This window comes from Notolepis coatsorum (genome assembly GCF_963971535.1).
Source record: "Notolepis coatsorum genome assembly, chromosome: 6".
Lineage (NCBI taxonomy): Eukaryota > Metazoa > Chordata > Actinopteri > Aulopiformes > Paralepididae > Notolepis > Notolepis coatsorum.
This window is the reverse complement of record NC_140170.1, coordinates 50,954,917-50,973,985: the sequence shown is the minus strand read 5'-3', so window position 1 is coordinate 50,973,985 and position 19,069 is coordinate 50,954,917. Positions and strand designations below refer to the sequence as shown.

Sequence of the window (19,069 nt, the reverse complement as noted above, 5' to 3'; positions counted from 1 at the left end):
CTTAATACACTTTATATTTATTGGTAAAGAATTTGCACTACAACTCATACCTCATCACACCTTACTGTAAATTGTACCTAAATTGTACCTCATCCCATTTATGCATTGTACTGTGTATTGTAACTCAATTACTTTTCTACTCTGCATTGTACATTGTATATGTACATTGAACACTTTTGTCTACGTACTTTACTTCTATTTGATACTTATTATACTTATTTTATACTTATCTATTTTTATCTAGCACAATCTCTGGAGCAAAACATAAAGAAGCATTTTATATAAAAGTACTCTGTATTTTTGTATGACAACTAATAAAGAAACTTGAAACTACTGAGCGGCTAGCCTAGCTAAAAGTCCAGGAGAGGTGTTTTTGACCAATGCCTAGGCTAGCCACTCCATATCGGCTTCCATTAATTTAGCTTGCAGCCGGATAGTTTTCCATTAAACACGGATAGGAAATTGTTATCTATCTATCTTGTCTGACAATGGAGAAGAAGGTAAGCACATTTCCCATAATGTTGGCATGTTCCTTTAAGTGCGAGTTCATGCCTATCTCTGGAGTGTGTATTCTGCCAATGGGTTGGGGTTTGAAAGCATTTTAGCTAATTTAATCGGTATTGAATCTGCTTATTGAAACCAAATATTTTCAAATGCGTATCAAAGCTTTTATAGGTAATTATATGGGGGGGGGGGGGGGGGGCACACTTTCTTAGGTAAAGAATGTGTTTTGCTTTTCTTGCATTCAGTGTAGAAACATGTTGAACATCTATTTTTTCCTCCCTCTTGTCTCCGCTCCTCTCACTACCTCTCTCCCGCTCTCTCTGTCTCTCTCTCTAGGTGCTATTGAGAAACAGAAGTTGGTGTATATTCTGAACAGAGATGCAGCAGCCAGACTGACCATCTCTTCTCCTCTGGAGGCTCACAAGGCCAACACTCTGGTGTACCACGTGGTGGGAGTAGACGTGGGCTTTGAGAACCCCATGTTCGCCTGCCTGGAGATGGACTATGAGGTAGGATATACATAAATGTACATATATACTGAACTTTATTTGATTTTCGTGTCATGCACACAAAGTGCCCAACCCCCATGGATTTATAAGACACCAACAATACTGTTGCAGTGTTCCATTATTACATTAGAGTATATTTTATTATCTTTAATTTATTATCTTCGTTGTCTTTCACTAGTATGAATCTCTCCTACTAAGGAATCTACCGTGTGCCTATATTACTACCTACTATGCTAATATGCTTAAATCGGTAGCATTCGAGTTACTGACCCATAGCTGCCAGAGTCGTACCCTTCCTGCTGACTTGTTGTACAGAATTGGTAAGTCACTTCGGATAAAAGCGTCAGCTAAATGACTAAATATATTATCTAAATACAGATTACAGCTTGGTCTGTTATATATATATATATATATATATATATATATATATATATATATATATATATATATATATATATATATATATATATATATACCTTCTCTCCCAAGCTTGGCAAATTAAACCTGCTACAGTCAAGTTTTTCATATTCCTCCAGCTCAGGAAAATCAACATAAATGGAGGACATTTTACCATACATACAGTCTGGTCCATTCATATTTGGACATTTGACACAATTTGGACGAAAGTGGCTCACACAATTTGGACGAAAGTGGCTCAGGAGGTAGAGCGGTCGTCTCATAATCGGAAGGTTCCTGGTTCGATTCCCACTCCTCCCCGGCAGCGTGTCGAAGTGTCCTTGAGCAAGACACATAACACCTTGCATGGTTGCCTCCGCCATCGCTGAAGCTTTGGATAAAAGCGCTATATAAATGCACCATTTACCATACCACCACAATAATATTATTATTATTATTATTATTATTATTATTATTATTATTATTATTATTATTACCGCCACAATGGACTTGAAATTAAACGACCAAGATGTGCTTTAAGTGCAGACCTTCAGATTTAATTTGAGGGTATTTACATCCAAATCAGGTGAACAGTGTAGGAATGACAACAGTTTCTACACTGTGAAGCCTTTTTCAATGTGTTCTGAAGCATTTGGCTGAATATGAGCAGATAATATTGCCCAAAACACTTCAGAATTCACCCTGCTGCTTTAGTCCGCAGTCACATCAATCAATACAAGGGTTCAATTCCATTGGCAGCCATACAGTAAGTACATACCCACGCCATAACACTAACACCACGATTCACTGTGATATGCTTTGGATCATGAGCAGTTCCTTTCCTTCTCTTCCCATAATTCTGGTACAAGTTGATCTTTGTCTCATCTGTCCCAGAACTGTACAGGCTTTTGGTTGTTGTTGCAAACTCTAATCTGGTCTTGTTTTTGAGGCTCACCAATTGTTTACATTGTGTGGTGAACCCTCTGTATTCACTCTGGTGAAGTCTTCTCTTGATTGTTGACTTTGACACAGATACGCCTACCCCCTGGAGAGTGTTCTTGATCTGGCCAACTCTTGTGAAGGGGTTTTCTTCATCAGGGAAAGAATTCTGGTTCCGTGGTCTTCCGGGTCTTTTGGTGTTGCTGAGCTCACCAGTGCATTCTTTATTTTTAAGAGCGTACCAAACAGTTGATTTGGCCACACCAGTAATGTTATTCCTATCTCTCTGATGGGTTTGTTTAGATTTTTCAGCCTAAGGATGGTTTGCTTCACTGATTGTAACAGCTCTTTGGACCTCATATTGAGAGTTGACGGCATCAGATTCCAAATGCAAATACCAAACTTGAAATTACCTTTACACCTTTTATCTGCTCCATATGAATTAAATAATTAAGGATTAACACACACCTGGCCATGGAACAGCTGTCCAAAGACCTTCGCCCCTTAAAAAGAGGGAGGCACGTAAAGTGTTGTTGTTCCTACACCGCTCACCTGATCTGGATGTAAATGCTCTCAAATTGCAGACGGACGGAACGAGAGAGCCATAGACAGAAGGACAACCCTGCAATATCTGTGACCGCTTTTTTCATGGACTTTCACAATATTCCACAATTCTATTGCAATAAAACACAGAAATCATTGCATTGCAATTTCTGAGAAAAGCCACCACAAAATCACGTATTTTGGGTTGAAATAATCACGTTTGGAATCCAAAATCATGGAGGGTCGAATCGGGAAATCACCTGTGATTTAAATTTTTATATAAAAAAAAAAAAATTATAAATAAACTGTCCTGCTGTAGAAGTGATGAGTCTTCATGTCTCTTCTCTGACTGAAAACCAATGGAGAGAACTACCAATACCTCTGATCTCAGCATGGAAATATACAAGACACACGACTGAAAACAATACCTCTGATCTCAGCATGGAAATATACAAGACACACGACTGAAAACAATACCGCTGATCTCAGCATGGAAATATACACTCAAAGCACATTGGACACAAAAAGGACCTACATGAACAGAAACGCACAACCACCAATCCACACGGCTTTAAGATAGAAACCTACATGCATACAACCTCAAGGTAGAAACCTACACACACAACTTCCAGGTAGAAAGTAACCTACATACACACAACTTCTAGGTAGAAACATGCACACATACACAGACCTGCCAATCTGGACGCGTTCTACATACTAGGTACCCAATTTGACATCAAAGTACGCCGGCATGCGTTGTCACTCAAAAATATGGCAACGTTTGACCAATTGTACAGTAATGTCACTCGAGTCTACGCCAACAAGCGTCCAGCTCCTCCCCCTTGCCTTCACCCACCCCTCGTTCCACCAACTCACCCCGGCTGGCCAGCGGCCGGCTCTTCAGTCGAGGACTTGACTGTGACGACGACATTAGCCAGAGTGTGGGGCGGCTAGGTGGTGTAGTGGGCAAGGCGCTCGCCACCAATGCAGGAGATGCTGGGTTCGAGCCCAGCTCTCCGCATTGCTATCAGCTTGGCTGGTCGTTCATACTAACACAATTGGCAGTGTTAGGGGGTGGGAAGCTGATGGGTGGGGATCGGACGTTGTGGACAGCGACTCCTACAGGTCGGTTGGTGTGCCTCCCACGCAGACCCTCGCCGCTGAGAGATCGCGCTGTGCAGGTGAAAAAGATGCGACGGCTGCCTCCTCGAGGACCGGAGGGGACACGTGATGCAAGGCTTCGTCCACATTGCAGCCGGCTTGTGGGAGGCATGGCCTAACAGCGTTCGAGACAGGGGAGGGTAGAATTGGGCGATATTGGGATGGGAGAAAAATAGAAAATGGGAGAAAAAAAAAGTAGATAAAAAAAACATTCTGTTACAAGAGTCATGTTGTCTCCTCTGGCCCCCGTTCAACCCACAGGAAGCAGACAACGACCCCACGGGCGAGGCGGCGGCCAACACGCAGCAGACGCTGACCTTCTACGAGCTGGACCTGGGTCTGAACCACGTGGTGCGCAAGTACAGCGAGGCTCTGGAGGAGCACGGCAACTTCCTGATCACTGGTACACACACACACGCTCACACACATGCACACACGCTCACACACACTCACACACACGCTCACACACACTCACGCACATGCACACACGCTCTCACACACGCATGTTCACGCACTCGCACACATGCATTCACACACACATACGCAGACATACACACATGTATTGTTCACGTAAGCGCACACGGTTGTCCGAACAAATTTAAATATTCAAATTCCATTCATTATAAATATATAAATTTGACAATCAAACTGCCAGTCCAAAGAAATTTATAATATATATTATTGATATAGGGCGGCTAGGTGGTGTAGTGGGCAAGGCACTCGCCACCAATGTGGAGACGCTGGGTTCGCGTGTTCGAATCCAGCTCTCCACATTGTTTTCAGTTTAGCTGGTCGTCCGCAGTAATACACATTGGCCGTATTACGGGGAGGGAAACTGAAGGGTGGGGATCGGGCGTTGTGGACAGCGACTCCTACAGGTCGGTTGATGCGCCTGCGCAGTAGAATCAGGAAGTGTCGGGGGCAGCGTGAGCCTCCCACGCGTTACTCCTCGCCACTGAGAGATCGAGCTGCGCAGGTGAAAAGATGCGACTGCTGTTACCTCAAGTACCGGAGGGGACTTATGCTATGTATGACTTAGTCCACATTGCAGCCGGCTTGTGGGAGGCAAGGAACAGCGTTCGTGACAGGGGAGGGTTGAATTGGATGATGCAAAATTGGGATGGGAGAAAATATAGAAAATGGGAGAAAAAGTGGATAAAAAAAAATATATATTATTGATATGAGGTGAACTAAAAACGCATCACTGGTTCTTTTTCATGATTAATGCAAGACAATAAATGGGTGTTACAAAGCACAGCCCAGTGCCTACTGAGTTTCCTATTGGTGCATCTCATAATGGCAAGTGCAACAAACAATGAACATGTTAACGACCGTCGGTTGTGTGATAGTAAAGGGTTAACCTTCTGTTGTGTGGCAGTGAAAGGGTTAACCTGCTGTGAATTGTCGCAGTGAAAGGGTTAACCGTTTGGTAGTGTGGCAGTGAAAGGGTTAATTGTGAGCATTGTTCGCCTGCTTTGATGTGGTAATACTACCGTAATTCCTCTAATAGTGACCCGGGCTTGTATTTGCTTAAACTGTAGCGGGTACCAGGCTTTTATTAGGAGGAGGCATGTATAAGAGAGAGGCCTATATTTCTAATTTTCAAACGGATCATAATGAATAAATCAACATTTTGTGTCAGTTTGAACCCAGTAAAATGTACTGGGTTCATTTATTGAAATCAAGTACTGTATGAAATAGAAAACAGTGCAATTACAGGTGGTCACTGGTCATTTCAACGTTTTCAAAGTGAAATCAAGTAACTTTACCATAGCAGCTCAGTATGCAGCTCAGTATATTAGTAACCCGGCTTGTATTAGGAGGTCGGCTTATATTTGCTTAGCTCAAGAGCGCACCCGGCCATTAATAGAGACCCAGTTTGTAATTGAATACCGGTCACTATTAGAGGAATTACGGTATATACATTTGATAATCTTTTATAAAATGACGCGACCACTATGGAAACCCGGTTCACCAAATTACATCTTTTTAATGAAACGGCAGGTGCTGCTCCCCTGAACCAGTGTTAGAAAGCCTGATTGAATCGGTATGAAATCGAACCGAGACCTTGTGAATTAAAATCGAATCGGGGTAATCAGTGCCGATACCCACACACACTGTTGGTTGTAGAAGTGATGAGTTTACATGTCTCTTCTCTGACTTGCTTCTGGAGAAATTCTTACCAACTCTCTGATCTCAGCTGGCAGTAGTTTTAACCTACACCCACGTACAGTCGGGCCCATAAATATTTGGACATCAACAAAATGTTCATAATTTTGGCTCTGTACACTAGGCTTGGGTGGTATGACGGTATTACGGTATACCAGGGTATTTCAAAATCCCGTTGGTATGATTTTCAATACCGTGACGTCACAGACTGTGCGCCAAATCACAGATGAGTTTCCTTCTATTACACTGACACGGAGTTATATAACGGGGACGGCGTTGCTTGTAGTGCACAGCATGCATCAGCAGAGGGCAGGGCAGTCTGTCTTTCCCTCTCTCAGTCAGAGCTCAGCAGAGCCACGCGCGTGTTACCGTCGGTCGCCCATCTCACGTGTGTGTTAATCTGCACAACAAATAAAGACTTATTCTTCTATAGAATGCGGTTATGGACCGATGGCAGTCCGTTTATTAAGGTCGAATGGATGGACCATGGGTCCAGTGGTCCACTAACTTCCAGACATTGGATGATTGAGGAATTGGGAAACGCAGCATTTTTCTAACGTTTTGAAATGGATTCGTGCATGAGTGGACTCGGGGATGGAAGATGAACATACGAGATATGAATGCTGGGAGTGTATGTTTGGTAAACAGCTCCAGTTCGACTTGTGTGCGCGTATTGGCTTCGCAATTCACTACATGGGTTTAACGGCTTAAGCTGGGTTTTGATTATCACTTAATCAATGCAGAATCAATTTTATGCGTCTGTATGTGTAGTTGTGTACTACTGTCGTGAGTTTGTGACTCACATTGCTCTAATTTCAGCCTCCGTTATACGTTATTTGTTCCGTATGACTCGTTTCATATCTGTGTGTGTCGAATGTGCGCGCTGCCGCGCTGTGCAATTTGTTTACGTTGGCAACACGGGTCGCTAAGGAATTTAGGTTCGAGGTTGAAGAAAGTGCACTTTTAGGTTGAAAGAACGCCCCTAATGTCAACGTGTTTCAATATAAGCATTATGTATGGTGATAACGAGTATATTGTTAACTTAAAAAATAACTTAAAAAAATTCATACCGTCTTTGTACTACTATGTACCCTACTACTTATCATATTAATATGTCTATACTGCTATGCATTCAGAGTGTAGCGCTTGAAACGCACCAGGGGTGCGCGCAGGCACGCACAGGTTTCATGCGAGAACAGCTTGCGTGGTCATCCACACCGAGTCTGACTTCAGAGTGGGCGGAATCGCATGGATTTACATTGGAACAGCTGTTATGCCTAGTCTATATGCGAAGTCAGTCCCTGTTTAAAGATTTTTTAAAGATTTCCAGTTCCATTGTCCATTTTGCATGTATAACACGTTATTATCTCATTAATTAGAATGAATTTTAGAATGATGAAATCAGTGCGACTGTACTCCTGAAAAAGTATAGTATTGTTTATTTGTATTGGGAAAGACACAGACACATTAGCTGGTTGAACAACATCTATATGTGTGGTAATAATGCAGATATTGAGTGTATTTCTGTGAAAATGCGTGTGGTGCATGCCTCTGAAGCGAAGAAATACGCTTCCAGCCCGCGAATCGCCCGCCCGCGGCCGGTGTAAACGGCGACGCCCGTTAACATGGGAGTTGGGAGCGAAGGTGAAGCGCTGATCGCCCGCCTGCCTCACGCCCTTGTTCGGTGCGTTTCAAGCGTCACACTATTTGACGAACAATGCTACCGACCCTTAGCTGCCAGAGAGGTACCTCTCTTGCTGACTTGTTCATAATTTGTACGTCACTTTGAATCAGTGACAGCATCCGCTACACTAGCTTACCCAGGTGAGGAAGTCAAGGATCCATGCCACCAGAATCATATTAGTACCAAATTTGTTTGAGTTTGGACACTAGCAGATGAGGTTGAATGGTATCAGAGATGCACTATATAATGTGGAGACGGAACACTCTGGGAGTTTTGAAAGGAGAAAAACTAAAGAGCTACAAAACAAACATGAACTCAAATAATGAGTTTTAAAGAGGTGCTATAGATAACATTCAGCCACTAGATGTTGCACTAGAGCACGAGCATTTCATTTATCCAACGTGCATTCCACATGGGGAAATGGGAAGTAAACAACATTAATTTTGGACCCACACATTTTTTTTTATTTGATTTAAAAATGCAGTTGGTTGGAATTTCATTACTCTACATATAAATGTCATCTATAGCAAGATTACTTTGAACAATATCAGCATTGAGTAGTTGCCATGGTAACTAAGGATTCTGTGGCAGAAACCACTGGAATGGCGCATGTATAGAAGTTAGTTGCCGTTATCAAGATAGCGGTCGAGTGAACAAACTTTGCTATAAATGCAGATGAAGTCTACAAATAACAGCCTGGAATTGGTCCTCCTGCCCTGTTCCTGATGTTTGTATAGAAGGTTGAGCAGAACTGCAGGAGCATTCTGAAGCAGACTAATACCATTAGCATCTAAACTAATAAATACATTGAAATAGATTAATAAATATCTCATCCCTCTCTCTCCCTCCATGTGTGTGTCTTTCTCTCTCACTCTCTAGTTCCTGGTGGTTCGGATGGGCCCAGTGGAGTGTTGATTTGTTCTGAGAACTACATCACATATAAGAACTTTGGTGACCAGCCTGACATCCGCTGTCCCATCCCCAGACGTAGGGTGAGTGTGGGGAACGTATGCCGGGTTGGCTTCCGTTAGCCACTTGGTTCCAAGTTGGTAAAATACCTGTATTCGTTATTAAAGAGCGACTAAACACCAAAAATTACTTGGACTGCCATCTAATGGAGCTGATCTTTGACCTACTGGGTGAACTATTGAACTGTAGGTTCTAAAAGCGTATATTTTGGGTAGTGGGGTTAGTAGCTTCTGTGACTGTGTGTAGCTACTGAGGGTAGTGGGGTTAGTAGCTTATGTCCGATTGTATAGGTACTGAGGTCTTTTCAGACACAGTCCGAGATCAGTCAATAGCAGATTGCAATAACAGGCATTTAACCATTACTGACCCTGGTTACTGACCAATGTCCTAATTTATAGGGGTGGGACGATACATTGATCAAGATCGATACATCGATCTAATTATCAATGATCCAATAGGATCGATGCAACGTAAAAAGATCGGTTCATATTGATACTCTTATTTTGAAAATCTTGTGAGACTCATAATACGCCCAACAACAACAGCAGTAGCACCTGAAACGCCTGTGTGTGCCGACGTTACAGCAGGGCTGCACTATAAAAACTAACTAGATAGTTGATGATAATAAACATTAGGGATGTCCGATATTATCGGCCGATATTGGCATTAAAATGTGATATTGGAAAGTATCGGTTTTAAATTCTTTTAAATTCTTTTTATTTTTATCTTTTTTTTATACATTTCTATAACCTTTATTTCCTCAGGCAAGCAAGTAAGAACAAATTCTGATTTTATTTATTGTCAAAAGTATGCATAATATTGTGTTAATTCCACAACAAGAGATATGTAATGTTATTTACCTGAAATTATTCCGTTTTGGGGGGGGGGGGGGGGACCCTGCATATATCGGTATCGGTTGATATCGGTATCGGAAATTAAGAGTTGGACAATATCGGTGTATCGGTAAAAAAGCTAATATCGAGCATCCCTAATAAACATTTATCTTCATTAGCTGAAATATTCTAAAATAATTAAGTCTGCTATAAGCCATTCTCCCTTTCTGTGTGCGCGCGTTCGCGTCCCATCTCTGGTCTTTGGAAAGACCAGATGAGGTCAGGAGTTTGATAGGATTTACTGAGGATGGACAGATAATGTTGATGTTACTTTAAACATAAAACATTTAATACATAATAAATGTATACATGCAACATAAAAGAAAGTGTGGGAATGGTTTGGGAGAGGGAGGTAGAAAGGGGTTTTAGCTTGTGTTGCGAGTTCCAAAAAATTTTAACTCAAAGTTTAAAGCTCAATATATCAAAACGTGGCACTTTACAGTGAACAGGAGGTCTATTTTTATTAAAAACAATAGATTGTTTTTAATTTAAATATCTGGAAGAGCAAAACAATTAGCCCTTTTTTAGTTGATCTAAATGTGATTGATTGTGTTAAATTAAATGGGCAAATAATATCGTCTCATATTGATCGCAGGCACCTGAATCGAATTGTATCGTATCGTGGCAGACTTTGTGATATCAGCAAATATCGTATCGTTGTCCAAAGAATCAATATCGTATCGTGATGAAACTGGTGATTCCCACCCCTACTAATTTACACCAAACCACCAACACAGCACCAACGGGTTGTCCCATCTTAACATAAGGAACCGTTTTTAAACATGGCCGACGTGTTGATGTCCTGCTGTGGAAGTGATGAGTTCATGTCTCTTCTCTGACTGAAAACCAAATGGAGAGAACTACCAATACCTCTGATCTCAGCATGGAAATGGCAAAGATTTATAGAGTTGAAACAAACTGTATGTGTAACTAAATATAATATCACACATTAGTTTGCTCTTTTTAGCCTAGTTACATTTGAACGTTGTTATCGCAGCAGTGGAAACCATTTGGATTCTAGGGCTGTACCGAAGAGTTCGGAGCTTCGTTCATAACGTTGACATTCAAATTCTAAATCAACATTCGAATTAAATGTGTGTCTATTCATTCTATAAACCAATGGGGTTTTTCTTTACAGTTGCAGATAAAGATTAGGCTACACTAATATTCGTCATAAACATTTAAATAAAACATTTATCATAAACGTTATCATAAACGATGTAGCCTATCTGCATCCGCTTGGCGCTCCATCATGACGTCACCATCACTTTCGTACCGACCGTGTCCTTATTGGATTATTTATGTTGACGAAACTGACGAGTTATATTCATTAACACTTTGAGTGCCGTGGGTTAATTCACATTTAGTCCCTTGAATGCCACCATTGTCGTCAATGTTAACGTTAATATCGCCTAATCTATGTTTTAATTTATGGCTGTGTCTAATCTGCCCTTCGCTTATCAAATAATCATTTTCCAGTCAGTGCTGTCAAGGCAGATTGGTTTTTTATCGCTTCATTTCCGTTTGAAAGCATTTTGAAAAGCAACCGTTTTCAGGTGAAAAACAACCTATTCTATGATAATCGCCTTTTACTGGAATATTCCAGAACGTTGATATTTGTCGGCCTATTTATGAATCGTTTTCAAATAAACGCTAGATGATCAATAGTATATGTGCACGCACGCACGTTCGAGCCGCACGCTGATAATAGCTGCTTTCATTTCCTCAAGGATTTTACAGTGAAACAGCTGGAGCACATATCACAAAAAAGCTTATATCTCTGTGAAAACAAGTCTGATTATCCTAACACTGATAACATAGATTCCTTACCTGACATCAGATGGTATCCAAATGGTATATTCCAATTCCTGATCACCATTCGAAAAAATTGATAAGTATATTGATCCAACGTGTGTACAGTATAACCCATGCTCGCCGCGGCTCAGAGGCTCCAGAATGAACTCTGGTAACTCCGGCTGCATCAGTGGACTGGAAAATGTGGACTGGAATATTTTTTTTCCCCCATCCATTTTCATTGAGTCCATTCCAAAAGCGTGATTTACCATCTGGGAGACGATAGGGGGCGCTTTTTTCACATCTGATCGCCGGCGGCCCCTGGATTTCCAACGGTAGGCTCGGGTGATGCAATATGATTTCAGATCGCTAAAAAAAAAAGAAAAAAAAAAAGCCGTGACGTGGCTTTCAACGTCACAATCGTAAACCCGAGATTAGCCGTGAGTGGCACTCAAAGTGTTAAAGAAAGTTGATTTAATAAAATAAAAGACTAATTTATCAGATGAATCACTTAATTCAAATTGAGGATTTAATTTTTTTTAATGATTACGTCATAAAATATGACGACAGACATTTGAAGCTTCATTCGAAAACTTCAATAGAAGCTTCGAATGTAAAAAATTTATAAAAATGTCATTCGGTACAGCCCTATTGAATTCACAAGCTGTTGTCGACTTCATGTCGGACAGACACAATAACGCAGGGTATTGCGTAAACACCCAAAGTTGAGACAACAAATTTTGTCTGCTACTAACTTTGAAGTCATCACTCGGTTTATTGAGTCGGTAATTTGTGTAATATATGCGTAGGATTAGGATATTGTAACATGACATTTACTGGATTAAAATCTGACTGGTGTCATTTGAAAATTGCTGTTTTGGATTTATGTTTTGCCGGTATATTTTACATTACTGCACAGTTCAATGAGATAAACATCAACTGGATTACATAACCCGTTATTTCACATACATAGCTGATATCATGCTGTATATCATGTCAAACCATTGTCTTGAGCTTATCTATTGAGAAAAAAGCGATATGGTTAAAAAAACGTATTGTTATATTGTATTATATATATCCCTACTGTTGATGTTACACAATCATACGTTGTCATCGTCCGTCCGTCCCCCTCTCTCTCACAGAATGATCTGGATGACCCAGAGCGAGGGATGATATTTGTCTGCTCAGCCACCCACAAGACCAAGACCATGTTCTTCTTCCTGGCCCAGACGGAGCAGGGAGACATCTTCAAAGTGACCCTGGAGACGGATGAAGAGATGGTGAGGAGGGAGGGAGGGATCAAGAGATAGAGGGAGGGAGGGAGGGACAGAGATGGAGGAATGGATTGAAGTAAGGAGAGATACAGGATGGATGAAGAGATTAAAGGGGAAATTAACCAAAATAAAAAATACAAATATATATATATTAAATCCCCCTCCACCTAGATCGTTTTAGTGTGACTCGCCTGCCATACATTATTGTGAGGGGGTGTAGTTTGGTAGAAAATATTTCTTGCATGAAACTCCTCACAACAAGGTCTGTGGATTATTGTGATGACCGTCATGATTTCTGTAAAGAAACTTTCTTTTAATTTGTTTTTACATTTTAACATGTGATTAGCTGCTGTAGAAGTGATGAGTCTTATGTCTCTTCTCTGACTGAAAACCAATGGAGAGAACTACCAATACCTCTGATCTCAGCATGGAAATATACAAGACAGATAATTAAATTATATCCATGTAAGAAGGGAATTTACCTCAAAATTCATATCGAAAAAGTTGAAGGTTGTCTCATCCAAATAATTGAGAGAGAGAAAAAAATCGACTTTGTTTATATTATGGGATGTTTATGTGTTTTCCAGGTAACGGAGATTAGGATGAAGTATTTTGACACCATCCCCGTGGCGACTGCCATGTGTGTTCTGAAGACTGGCTTCCTGTTTGTGTCCTCTGAGTTTGGAAATCAGTAAGTCTTCCTTTTCTCTCTCTCTGGGTGAATCCCAACATCCAGACTACAGATTTGCTGACTGAGCCCTCATGGAGTTTACTGATGTACTTCTGAGTCCTCAAGTTCTGGGGGCCAAGAGGGTTTGATTTGGGTTGTCATATCTTAACATGAGGAACCGTTTTGGAACATGGCCGACAATGTGATGTCCTGCTGTGGAATATATAGTTTCAGTGTGACTCGCCTGCCATACATTAGTGTGAGGGGGTGTAGTTTGGTAGAAAATATTTCTTGCATGAAACTCCTCACAACAAGGTTTGTGGATTATTGTGATGACCGTCATGATTTCTGGAAAGAAACGTTGCTTAAAATGTATTGTTCACATTTTAACATGAGGAACAGTTTTCTTTTTTTTAATATAATATATATATATATATTATAAACATGGCCAACAATGTGATTAGCTGCTGTAGAAGTGATGAGTTCATGTCTCTTCTCTGACTGAAAACCAATGGAGAGAACTACCAATACCTCTGATCTCAGCATGGAAATGGCAAAGATTTCTAGGGTTGAAACGCACTATGTGTAACTAAATATAATATCAGACCATCATCTGAAGGTTATTATAATTGCACAGTTCAATGAGATAAACATCAACTGGATTACATAACCCGTGATTTCACATACATAGCTGATATCATGCTGTATATCTATCGAGAAAAAGTCCTTGTGGTTATTGTTATATGGATAGTACTTGTTTTTGAGTTTGGGATCAATCATGTTATTTATGTAATTGGTGTCTACAGACCCCCTTCTGCTGATGTCTGCTCTTTAGATAGACTTGCTGAGCTACTCTCACAGTATATTGACTCTGAGGTGATCGTCATGGGTGATTTTAATATCGACTGGTTGAGCGGTGCTGCAAAGCACAGTGTGTCAATATGATCTGTAAAGAGAACAAATTTTTTACAATTTAATTTTGTACGTACTGAAACAATGTGATACCGTTGGACGAGGGAGACTCATCCTCCATCTCGCTCCCTCCCTCTCTCGTCTCGTTGTGGTTTCCATAGTTACCTGTACCAGATCGCTCACCTGGGTGATGATGACGAGGAGCCGGAGTTCTCTTCTGCTATGCCATTGGAGGAGGGAGACACATTCTTCTTCCAGCCCCGCCCCCTCAAGAATCTGGTCCTGGTGGACGAACAGGAGAACCTGTCGCCCATAATGTCCTGTCAGGTGTGTGTGGGCGTGCACGGCTTACTAGTGCTGTTCTCAAATAAAGAATTTTTTAGTTGACTAATAGTCATATAGGACTTTGTCAACTAATCGATTTGATCATGTGACATTGGGGCGGGGTGAAGTGGCTCAGGAGGTAGAGCGGTTGTCTGGTAATATGAAGCGTGTCGATGTCCTTGAGCAAGACACTTAACTCCTAACTGCTCCCGATAAGCAGGTTTACACCTTGCATGGTTGCCTCGCCGTCGGTGTGTAAATGTGAGGCATTGTAATTGTGAAGTGCTTTGGTTTAAAGCGCTATATAAATGCAGTCTCTTCACCATGTCATGGATACATGTGTTTTCCCTCATGCAGAATGGCCTCTTTAAATCTAGTGCTCATCAGAGATTAGATCATCATGTTTCCCACAGCGTGCAGGACTGCTTAAGCTTTATGCATCTATAGAAAAGTAGCAAAAACACTGTTCACTGATCTTGTTAAACACTGGTCACTGACTCTGGTTAAACTCTGGTTACTGACTCTGGTTAAACTCTGGTTAAACTCTGGTTACTGATTGATTAAACTCTGGTTACTGACTCTGATTAAACACTGGTTACTGACCAATTTACCCCAAACCACCAACACATCTAGACCCATTGGGTTGTCACATCTCAACATGAACAGTTTTTAAACATGGCTGACAATGTGATGTCCTGCTGTAGAAGTGATGAGTCTTCATGTCTCTTCTCTGACTGAACACCAATGGAGAGAACTACCAATACCTCTGATCTCAGCATGGAAATATACAACATATATATATGTCAAAATTTATATTATTATTATTATAATATGTATATAAATTATCCCACTTTCACTTGCAAAATATTAAGAACCCAAAACCCTACATGTAGTTGGGTCTGGACTGTGTTATGCTTGTTGAGCAACCTTCTGCTACACAGTTAGGGCTTGTGTCCATAGCGGATGTTTTTTTCAAGGCGGACCGCTTTGAAAAAAGAAAAGAAAAGCTCTGAGCGTTTTCCTGGGTCTCGCGACTGCCGCGGCTCCGCCCCTTCCTCGATGTTTATTACCTTGATGAGCGCGCTCCTTTCCAAAAGTTGAACTAGTTTCAACTTTATGCGCTGAGAGCGCTCCGCCCAAAAACGCTGCCGCCGAGAGGCGCGGGGCTGGGAAAAGGGGCGCGCCTGTCGCGTCTCCAGCATAGAAATGAATGACAGGAAGGAGCTGACAACTCATAAAACGTCCGCTATGGACACAAGCCCTTACACGTATGGGCGGAATGTCTGTACGTGTGTTACATATCAAACGTCTATGTAACTCATTAGGTTTGTATGTCCATACAAGATTTTACTCATGCATTTTGCTTTTGGTTGCTGATATCCCACCCTCTCCTCTTGTTGTGACAGATGGCCGATTCAGCCAGTCACATTCCACGATAACTACAGTACTGACGACTAATCATTCTAATTGTAATGATTACAAGTTTAAATAATTTTTAACTGTTTTAATTTTTTTATTCTGTGCAGTAATTTGATCCCTAACCTTTGTTGATGCCCCCTCCTCTTTTGTGTGATAGATAGCGGATCTGGCCAATGAGGACACTCCTCAGCTGTATGTGTGTTGTGGCAGAGGACCCAAGTCTACCCTGAGAGTCCTTAGACATGGACTGGAGGTTTGTGCACGCACGCACACACACACACACACACACACACACACACACACACACACACACACACACACACACACACACACACACACACACACACACACACACACACACACACACACACACACACACACACACACACACACACACACACACACACACACACACACACACACACACACACACTCCCTCACTCACACCTTACAGGCTATGGAAGTGATGAGTTTACATGTCTCTTCTCTGAGTAAAAACTGAAGAGGTTCTAGTATTGCTCTGATCTCAGCTGCTTGTTTTACAAACATTTCCAACATTAGTATGAATCATAAAAGAAAGGTTGAATCAGTTGGTCTGTGAGGGTTGATGACATCACCAGCATTTGGTTTTTAAAGGGACACTCCACCAAAAACATTAAAGCTGATTTAATTATGCCCATAATCTCACACATATCCCAAAACTACAAACTGTCTTGTACAAATTAATTTGGTTTTGAGAGTTACTGAGTTAAGGCGAGGACTGTTTTCCCCTCAACAGAAATAGAGCAATCTAGCAAGAGTGATCTTACCTGTCCAACAGAAATGGAGTAAGCTCTGCATTATCTATCATTCAATCTTTCTCCCCTTGTTTTCTTCTTGTTTCTCGCTCTCCCTCCCTCCTGTCTTCCTCCTCTCTCCTTAGTTATACCTCATCGTCCTCTCTCTCTCGCTCTCTTTTGCTCTCACTCTTTGTGCTCTCGCTCTCTCTCTCTCTAGGTATCAGAGATGGCTGTGTCAGAGCTGCCAGGTAATCCCAACGCTGTGTGGACCGTACGCAGACACATCGAAGGTAAAATAAAAAAATCTGTTGTGATGGGCGTTGTAGGGGTTGTTGTTTACCTTCTGGGTAGAAGGCCAGCACTCTGTTCAATGGGGAGAAAGCCAAAATATATGAAATATTATAGCTATGAATCTAATAACACCGTCGATTGTCAGTGAATTGCTTCCGGTCAACATGCAAAAAACAGATTGTTTTTATCATCCGTACATTTCCGTTTTATACCGTTTTTAATACGAGTATAGTTTGCGTGATTCTTAGTAAACCCAGAATCCTCCTGAAATGAACGCTAGATTATTTGTTATCCTTCCTCATGCAAGAATGAAATGGGGCTTGGACCCCCCCCCCCCCCACCGCCACCAACGGTACACACACACACACACACACACACACACACACACAGACAGCTTCGATCGCGGGAGAATAAAATATCAGATCAACGCAAGATTATAGGATATATAGTGTCCTTACCTTGTCTCTGATGTAATGCAAAAAAATGTATCCATTTATCTGATCACCATTCCAAGTACTGGTCGCGCAGGTCCGTCCCACGTTGTCCGGCATTGCATATGAATGGGGGGGGGGGGGCGGGGGGCTAGTTGATGCATCGTTGTAAACGCTCGTCCTGCCGGAGTATTTAAACCCCGCCCGCACGGCTCAGCTCGGCCCAGAAAACAAACTACATTGTTTCAAATGGAGTGCAATAGCGGCCGAAGGCGTTAGAGGGACGGTATTGACCATCTGCCAGCTCAGACACATTCAGAACAGTTTGCACAGCCTGCCCCGATGAATTATGAATGGCAATAGCGAATAAAATAAATAACTATTTAAAACCCAACTTTCTCGTGATTGGCGCTCAAGCGATGGCGAGTTAACCCGACTTTGTTGAGTTAAAGCAGTGCTTCTCAAACTTTTTCTGTCAGGCCCCCCTTTGGCGGACCAACATATTTGCCCCCCCCCCCCCCCCCCCCCCTCGCCCCAACAAAATAGTCATGAAATGGGCCATGTTTAAATTTATTGAAATAACACCAATATCGTGACCTTTCAAATTGGCCCTATATTTTGTTTTCAGAGCTGTCATGGATGAAAAGCCAGCTTCACACAGATACTGTATGTGGTGCTCAATGGTATCAACACCTTAACTGCTGCATCATGAGATACTTGGTGGGCCATGAGATGAGATACTTGGTACTCAGCACCACACTCTGAAACTAGCTCTCTAGGTGGTATCAGATGAGATTTCAAAGAGTTCTTCCAAGAGTTTGGATGGAGATGTGTCAGGAAGCTTCGTCTAAATGTTGTCTGTAAAGGTTTTTTTTATCCAGAGTAACTTGGTGATCCTTTTCTGTGTTTTATTAAATAATGATTTTCAGATTTTGAGAAATGGTATTTTCATGGAGAACAGTGCAGCTGCAACAGATAGCACTTTAGTGATAATTTTGTGGAATCCAATTATTATTATTTTTTTTATAAAATATATAAATAAATCTCAATGCCCCCCCTGTCATGCCTCTGCGCCCCCCCTGGGGGGCGCGCCCCCCACTTTGAGAAACACTGAGTTAAAGAGACAGTTTTTAAGTTGTATGAAATACTTGTCAGTAAAGTAATCGATGCATAACCTTTAGCTTACTTTACGAAGTCCTGTGGTCGGGAGTTCTGACCGGGTTCTGAGTGAACTGGGAAGCTACAGAGCGGCAGCAAACGGGCTCGAAACTAAATAAAAAAAATTTGAACCTACTAGGGCTGACCTTCAATTTCTTTTTTGGAATTTTAAGCTTCGGGGCCGATATTCGATTTTTTTTTTTTTTTTTTTTTTTTTTTTATAAATCTATATATATATATATCTTTTTAT

General features: G+C 41.4%; 1 protein-coding gene across 2 annotated transcripts in view; it reads left to right on the top strand.

The window, feature by feature from the left end:
- The window catches only part of sf3b3 (splicing factor 3b, subunit 3), a 101,536-nt gene that overhangs the window by 11,755 nt on the left and 70,712 nt on the right, over positions 1–19,069 (top strand). For both annotated transcript variants that reach the window (XM_084317378.1, XM_084317379.1), the window contains exons 5-12: positions 841–1,013; positions 4,314–4,455; positions 8,785–8,897; positions 12,704–12,841; positions 13,423–13,526; positions 14,579–14,744; positions 16,318–16,413; positions 17,157–17,229. In XM_084317378.1, the coding sequence (XP_084173504.1) occupies positions 841–1,013; positions 4,314–4,455; positions 8,785–8,897; positions 12,704–12,841; positions 13,423–13,526; positions 14,579–14,744; positions 16,318–16,413; positions 17,157–17,229 (1,005 nt within the window). The remainder of the gene's footprint in view (positions 1–840; positions 1,014–4,313; positions 4,456–8,784; positions 8,898–12,703; positions 12,842–13,422; positions 13,527–14,578; positions 14,745–16,317; positions 16,414–17,156; positions 17,230–19,069) is intronic.